The sequence below is a fragment of the Gekko japonicus genome, unplaced genomic scaffold (genome assembly GCF_001447785.1).
Source record: "Gekko japonicus isolate JY-2015 unplaced genomic scaffold, Gekko_japonicus_V1.1 scaffold321, whole genome shotgun sequence".
NCBI lineage: Eukaryota > Metazoa > Chordata > Lepidosauria > Squamata > Gekkonidae > Gekko > Gekko japonicus.
Genome location: NW_015169181.1, coordinates 1,052,867 through 1,060,882, shown reverse-complemented (window position 1 = coordinate 1,060,882; position 8,016 = coordinate 1,052,867). Strand labels below are relative to the sequence as shown.

The window sequence follows — 8,016 nt, the reverse complement described above, 5'->3', positions numbered from 1 at the left end:
GGAGGCAACTTACCCTCCCTCTTCTCCTGCCTCCTCCTGGCTGAATGAGGGCCAGAAGCGGGGCAGCCAGAAGCAGGGGGCGGGGCTTCGTCATGTGCCCCGCCCCCTGTACCTCACCCGGGGGAACTGCGATCCCCCCTGAAATGACCTCTGGTCCCTGCCTTCCACGATCCTGCTTGAACAGCCAACAGGAAACAGTCAGTGAAGGAGCCTGAGATTCTCTCTTGGCACTGTCCAAACCCACTGTGTGCAAGCAGGCCTCTTATCCTCAAACAGGGCAACTAAGCATAGAGATTTCACACACACTCGCTTGCTCTGGCCTCTGCCAAAGGCGGAGAGTACTGATTCACTGCTGCCTTCCGTAGTTTCAAAAACAGGATGGCCTTTTTGGGGGGGGGGGAGGCTCTGACTATCCCCTATTTCGTGTTGTCGCACTGGACTCTAATCTGGGAGAACCGGGTTTGATTCCCCACTCCTCCAATTGCACCTGCTGGATGACCTTGGGCAAGCCATAGTTCTGCTAAGAGCTGTTCTTGAAAAAGGGCAATTCCTGTCAAGAGCTCTCCCAGCCCCACCTCCCTCCCAGGGTGTCTGTGGTGGGGAGGGGAAAGGAAAGGGAGGGGTAAAAATCCAATCTCTTCTCTTCTTCATCTTGAAGGCTGTTTTGTGCCTGACGCCAGGCTGTCTGCAACACTCCCCCCCCCCACTTCCACTTTAAGAACACTTCAGTTAACGTTTCATCATGCCCCCAAAGTGGCATTTATCCCTCTTCTCCCCCTGTCCCTCCCTGGGTACCTAACATCCAGCCGAAGCATTCTGCAGAACAAAAAAAGTTTTTGCATGTGGGTTGCAGTAGCACATGGTTGAGTATTGTGCTGTTGTTGCATCATACTGTAGTAATGGTTTACCTCTCTCAGCTGGTTTTGTCTACACACACGCACACACAAATCCACTTGTGAATTACTGCAATGCCACAGGGGTCCCTAAGGTTGTTGAGCCTGCAGGTGCTCTTAGAAAGTTGAGAACAAGCACCGAGTGCTATAAAATGGCTGCCACAGGGAGGTGGGGCGTAGCTGACCTCGGAGCAGCTGTCTGGGAGCTGGGACCAATCACAGCACGGTGGGAGGTTCCAAGCCAAGCTTCCTCCTGTGGTTGGAAGTGCCTCTCTCCAAATGGGTATACCTTTGCAGCCCGAAAGTGAAGCCTCCGTGGCCCTTCTGAAGCACCTCCCTGCTCCAGCAGAGGGGGGGGGGGAGCCAGAACTGGCCCTTTGCTTTGGGGAAGAAGGAAAGAAGGTGCTTCCTGGTGCCACGTTGGGGATCGCCGCTACAGCACAACAATAGTACAATATCCGACAATGTATGGATGTAGCCTCCCCGTGCCATGATATTTTGGATGGTCCTGAGTTTTTTTTAACCGCTGCTGTTTTGGGAATTGTTCTACAGAGCAACTTATGATCTTTGGCATTTGTGCAGGCTTGAGCTTTAGAAAAAACAGAGGTAATGTATTTACTTTTGTGCTGGTGCTTGACCGTAATAATTTGTTTGTTCAAAAAAAGGGGGGGGTGGCGGGAGATGACAACATTTCAGGAAATTGTTAGCGACTAAAATCGTTGGTGACTAAAACCGTTCCCTTTTGTATACAGCAGCTGATTGCCTTAACGACCTTGACTTCCAGACAGAAGGCCGGGGAAAGCTCAGACCAGCGTCCTGTTGACAGACAAAGTAGACTTTTATTCCTGGAAAGTCTGGAAATTGCTCTGAATTGGAGAACGGGTGTTTTGCTGCTACTGGGAAGCTTCCCCCCCCCTCCTCTGGTGAGGGTTACTAATGTCAAAGCATCCTGTGCAGAGAAACAAAATGAGCTGCAGGAAAGAAAAAAAGCGGTTTTTGTTTGACTCGGGGAAACCGTCTTTTCCAGAACCCACAATGTGCTCCTGTGCGGCTATATTTTTAAGGTGCCACCTGGCCAGCAAAGACAACCACTGCTCTGCTTCCATTGTAGGCCAAGATATAGTTAAGAGGAAGGGGTCCTCCAGGCCTGACCCTGCAAAGCTGCTCAAGGAGACCTGACCCGTCTGACCCTGGGAAGGGGGCAAGGCCTTGCAGGCTATCTCAGAAGGAGCAGCTGGGACTTTCAGGCTGCTTTCAGGCATCAGGAGTGCCCTCTAGCCCAGCCCAGTTCATTCCAGGGGCATAGGACCTTCCTCCGGCTTTTGCACACAGGGCCACTCTTGAAGACTTCTTGGTGCAGGAAGCTGAGTTGGGATCTCAGCTGCAGAGAGACACAAACCGCAGTTTGTTAAGACACGCTGCTTCTGAGGCTGAAACAACTTGGAGTTTGGTTGGGGACTTCCTAAACCAGAAAGTTTCACCAGGGTAGCCATGCTGGCTTGCAGAGGAGGGGGGCGTGGTGTGGCTCAGTGGTAGAGCATCTGCTTGGCTTGCAGAAGGCCCCAGGTTCAATCCCCTGGGCACCTCCCGGGCACCTCTCCCTGAGACCCCGGAGAGCCACTGCCAGTCTGAGCAGGCAATGCTGAACTTGATAGGCCAATGGTCTGATGCAGTATAAAGCAGCTCTTCACGCATTCAGTAGAAGAGCAAGATTTGAATCCGGCAGCACCTTAGGGGCCAGCAAGACTCTCGGGGGGGGGGAGCTTTCGACAGCCAAAGTTCCCTTCATCAGATCTTACGAAGGGAACTTTGGCTCTCAAGAGCTTATCCCCTGGAAATCTTGTTGGTCCTTAAGGTGCTGCTGGACTCGAATTTTGCTCTGAACCAGACAGTTTTACTATGGAAGGAAGGGGGACACGAGCCCAAAAGCCAACCAGGTTCCCGGTCGTTGTGAATGAGCTCCGTGTCGGTTTAAGTGTTTGAACAGAGGGTCTCTGCAGCTGTTACAAGAAGCTTCTTGGGGACACCGGATCCTCGTGGCTTCCTCTTGGGGCCTTATGCTTGGGAGTCTGTATAGGTGTGTCATAAACCCTCCTTCCCACCTCCCCTCTGTTTTCCTTTTCTAAACTGAAGAGCTCCAAACACACAAAACAAGCATCTTTCCAAGTGTGCAAAGGGGGACAGAAGGGAGGATTCGGAAGCAAAAAGATGCAGTCATAACCGTAGGGAAGCAGTAGGTAGTGTGGTGTAGCAGTTAGTGTGGCAGACTAGGATCTGAGACACCCACTGTTCCCCAGTTGCTGCCTCTCAGCCTAGCCTACCTCACAGGGTAGTTGCTGAGAGGCTAAGATGGCGGAAGGGAGAACTTTGTCTGCTGCTCTGAGGTCCCAGTCGGAGGGATGGGGGTAAAAATGAAATACAGTCACCATGGAGACTGAAAGCGATGATGTCACCCTAGCGATGCATCTAGCTGAGAACTGGCGGTAGCAGCTTTCCAAGGTTTTATGTATGGGCACACAGTGCCCCTGTTTGTTAGCCACCCTGAGCCCATTCGTGGGGAGGGCGGGGGTAGAGATTTAAATAAATAAGGGCCCTGGCAAAGGTCTTGCTCAGTCCCGCTCCTGGAGGCTACCCAGGATCTAAATCTGGACTGAACCCACATCCTTCTGCCCACAACGGCTCCCAACCACAAAGATCCGTGTTGGACTCTTCCATTGTCTTTTCTGGCCGGGTGTGGCACTCTGAGGTCCCAGGTGTGGGGCTTCCCAGCGGCTGCTACACAAGACCCCTTCCCTTCTAAGGAACTGAACTCGAGACTTCTGTGACTACCCCCTCCCTCCCTCCATCCCTCCTGCAAGCCTTGCGGCACCCCTTAAAGCAGCAGTGGGGCTGGCTGGGCAAATGAAAGTGTCCTCTAGTAACAGCTTATTAACAATTGCACTTCTAATGGGGGGGGGAGTTGTCAAGAAAAGCCCTGAGATGGCGGGGGTGGCTGAGAGAGGCTTCCAGTGACGGGGCTGAGAAGGGCGTGCGGTGACTTCATCGCCCCTCGGATTCGCAGGCTCCAGCTCAGTGCTCCAGCGTATTCTCTGCTAAAGGCAGAGCACCTGCAGCAGCACCTGGCCTGCCCTGCAGGGCCATTGCAAGGACTGCAACAACCCACAGCCCAGCTCATGGGGCTCTTGTAAAGACACAGCGCCAGTGTGGGGTAGCAGTTAAGAGTCCTCAACTAGGATCTATTCTCTGTTGCTCCAGATTACAAAACTAGATCTAATGGTTGGAAATTACAAGGGAGTCGTTACCAGCTAAATATCAGGAGAAACTTCCTAACTGTAAGAGTGGTTGAGCAGTGGAACAGACTGCCTCGGGAGGTGGTGGATGCTCCTAAGCTGGACGTTTTCAAGCGGAGGCTGGACGACCATCTTTCGGGTATGTTGTAGGTATGTAGGGCTATCTTTCGGCTATGCTCCTGCTGGGTGCAGGGGGTTGGACTAGATGACCTGCAAGGTCCCTTCCAACTCTAACATTCTATGGTTCTATGATCTGGGAGACTCGGATTCAAATCCCTGCTCTGCCATGGAAGCTCGCTGGGTGACTGTGGACCCGTCACTCTTTCTAAGCCTGTGGTGTAGATCAAATGCAGGAGGGGAGGAGGAGGATGTAAACCACTTTGGGTCCTCACTGGGGAGAAAAGCAGGGTATAAATACCTAAATAAGATCACCTTGCCAAGTGGCCTACCTTGCAGGGCTGTTATGAAGGTTATGAAGGTTAGTGTGTACCCAATGAAGCACTTTGAACACTGAAAGTGCTATATAAATGCTAAGTGTGATTAACTCAGAAGACAACTCCAGGGTTCATCCAGCTTTGGAAACTGGGTGTGTGGGCATGAGGGACGACACACTTACATGCCTGAAGGTTCTGCGGAGATGCTTGAACTGCACGTAAAACCTGTAGAAGTGGAGCTGGCTCAGTTCATGGAGAACCACCACTACCGTACCAGTCAGATGCCTTTGGTGATGAATATAGCACCACCTGCAAGTTAAAGAAGACAATAGGCACGATTCTAGAATTGATGGGCAAACTTGTCCTGTTCATGTTTGACAGCCCGTGTGGTATAGTGGTTAGAGCATTGGGTTAGGGTGGGAGAGAAATAGAATGCCTTTAGTCTTTGCAGAAAAGGGCAATGGAAGGAATGCTCATGCCTGAGGCTCACAGACATCACAGACTTTGTGGTCTGTGCTGTCAGAATGTAGCTTCAGTAGGAGGCAATCTAATAATGGAAGCAAGCCTGTGCCAACACTTGTAGCCCATCAGCGAATATTAGAACCATGTTGGGTGGGAGACCTTTAAATAGCTTTGTTTCTTCAGTACACACAGGATGCTTTATAGAACATAAATGGAGGCCCTACCTGGGCTTAGCAGCATTTTGGCCTTTCCCCAAGGCAGCATATTTCAGGAATTCATGCAGTTGGTCATAGCTGATTTCGCAATCTTCTCCAAAGGCTTCAGTTGACAAGTGAGGTTTCTTCTCCTGAGAAACGAGAGAACAGGCTGTGAATTGTTTACACAGACGCAGAGTTTCGGGATTCCAGCCACCCCTTACAGTAATGAAATCCAGAAGCGGACAGCTTGTCTGGCACAAAAGGGCACAGTAAAAACTGTGCTTGGAGCAGGACAAACATGCAAGACTCCCGTTACGCAAAACTAGCATTCCTTGGAAAGGGCCCTGCATAAGCAATGCCGATGCCAAAAGACTTTGCCGTCAGACACGCTGTTTGCGGAGCCCACAATCTGGACTGAACAGCCCCAAATGTGAACAAACACAGAATCTTTAAAGAATCATGAAATGTACAACTGGGGGGAAAAAGATTTTCTCTCTCTTAAGACAGGATCTGCCTTCTGACTGCTCAGTTCCTTAAAAGGGGGGGGGAGGGAATTCCACACCCACTTAAGTCAGGTTATTCAGCCTTATCTTTCAATCCGTGAGGGATACAAACAGTCTGAATCCTGCAAATAAAAAAAAAACAAGAGCCTGGTACTCATTAGTGACCTAGCATGGCCTTTTGCATTCCACTCGGCCATTTGTGGGCCAAATCCAGAACTCCCTGTTTGTGGCTAACTGGAACCTCCATGTTCAGAGGAAGTATACCACCAAAGCAGTAGACAGGGAGGGCTGTTGCTTGGCCTGTAGGTTTGCTGGAGGCATCTGGCTGGCTATGATAGGAAACAGGACACTGGATTAGATGGTCTGGTCCAGCAGGATTTTCCCCTGAGGAGCCCATCACAATAGGATGGCGTGAAAGCCAGGGCCATAGTGGGGAGGAGAAGTAGTTTTCCTAGTATTCAGGTCCAGTTGAAAGTCCCCCTCCCCTGCCAGCTTCCCTTCAAGGCAGTAGCCAGGTACCCTACTATCCTGCCTGCATAGGTATTCCTCAGCATCTTCTAAGAAGGGTGACACCGACGTCTGTCTGGAGGGGTCTATTTGTTTGCCGCTAGAATCCCAGGGGGCCCACCACTGTGTTTCACTTGCTGCAAAGCAAGAGGATATACCAAGGAACTCTTTGTGGTTTTAGGCATAACTGATCTATGTGAAGTGACCCTGAGTTAGGCACCCTTGCCTATAAAAGCCAGAGAGGCGAAGTGCAAACAAATCAGTCGTTGCCACTTCCAGCATTCTGTCCAAGAATCTCAGAACGGGTCGGGAGAAACCCCTCGAACCAGGCTGGGGCTCAGTTCATCATCCTGGGCTTCAACATAAATTAAGCGCTGTGCCTCTACAGCGTTTCCTCCTTTGATCTAAGGACCTCAGGGCTGTGTACATAATTCTTCCTCCCTCCCTTTATCCTCACAACAGCTCCTGTGGGGTAGGTCAGGCCAAGAGGAAGCATCCAGCCCAAGGTTACTCTGCAAGTCAAAGCAGGGATTAGGCCAGGGGTCACTTGGATTGCGATCTAATGCTCTAACCAGATTTTTGAGGAAGAGGCTCACAAACGGTGAGTGGCACAGCTCACTGGCAACCGGCCTCAGGGTCAGTTCCTGGCATGTCAAGGATCCCTGAGAGTGGGGGTGGGGAAAGGCCTTTCTCTGCCCGAGACTCCAGAGAGCCCCTGCCAGTGAGAACAGACAGGGCCGAGGGACACACATCCATGCCTGCGACAGGTTCGCATGACAAACAGCATTCCCGCTGGATTGTCTCTTCTAAATTGCAGAAAAACACAGCAAGAGATCTTCAGCAAATACCATAGCTTTGTGCCGGTTTTGACAAGCGTCCTCTTCCGCAAGTTTTCTTTTCTTTCTGGGCTCCTGGGGAAGTTCTTCCACAATTCTGTCATCTTCACGTGGTCTTTTGCTTTTAATGGCTTGGATTGCTGCAGCCATTTTGTTTTGAAGCACAGTGTCAGATTCAGGTACCTGGGGGGAGGAAGCATAACAGCACAGGGTAGGTAATTTAATGTGAACAAAACCACTCAGTCTTTTTCATAAAGGATTGGTGTGGTATTTATAGAGAGCCTGTATGGTATAGAAGACCCAGGACTGAATCCCCACTCTGCCACCCAAGGTGGTGGGGTGACTTTGAGCCAGGCACTTTCTCTCAGCCTAGCCTACCTCACAGGGTTGTGGTGAGGATAAAATAGATGGGAGGCAGGGTCATAGCCAGGGTTTTTCGTTTCGTGGGGCAACTTTTTTTGTGTGTGGCACCCATTATCTATATATCTAATAGCCAAGTTGCCCCCGGAGTGCGGATCGCTAAATCAGCGCTCCGGGGGCAGCTGGGGGGCCGGAGGAGGTTTGTGCACACGTGGGCCAGTCCCCACGTGTGCACAAAAATAAAAAAGTTGAAAATTTTTTTGGGGGGGATGTTTAAATTCCCCCAAAAGTGCAAGAGCAGACGCTCTGGAACGTCGCCGCCGCCGCCGGGGGGGGGGAGAGAGAGAGTGCGAGGTGCCCCGGAGACGGGGGGGGAGAGCCGGAAAAAGACGGAGCCGAGGCCCGCGCGGCTTCCAAGCCTCGGGTCGGAGCCGGTGGGGGGGGCAAAGAGAGAGAGAGAGAGTGGGGGGGCGTAAACAGAGAGAGAGACGGAGAGAAAGAGAGAGAGAGAGAGGGGCGAGGGGGGGGGCCGAG

The 8,016-nt window shown here is 51.5% G+C and overlaps 1 protein-coding gene across 1 annotated transcript in view; it reads right to left on the bottom strand.

The window, feature by feature from the left end:
* The window catches only part of LOC107114581 (putative RNA exonuclease NEF-sp), a 31,842-nt gene extending 24,570 nt beyond the window's left edge, over window positions 1–7,272 (bottom strand). The window contains exons 1-3 of the mRNA XM_015416118.1: window positions 7,135–7,272; window positions 5,304–5,425; window positions 4,800–4,926 (exon numbers count right to left, since the gene is read on the bottom strand). Of these exons, the coding sequence (XP_015271604.1) occupies window positions 4,800–4,926; window positions 5,304–5,425; window positions 7,135–7,272 (387 nt within the window). The remainder of the gene's footprint in view (window positions 1–4,799; window positions 4,927–5,303; window positions 5,426–7,134) is intronic.
* Between the last annotated feature and the right edge of the window lie 744 nt (window positions 7,273–8,016).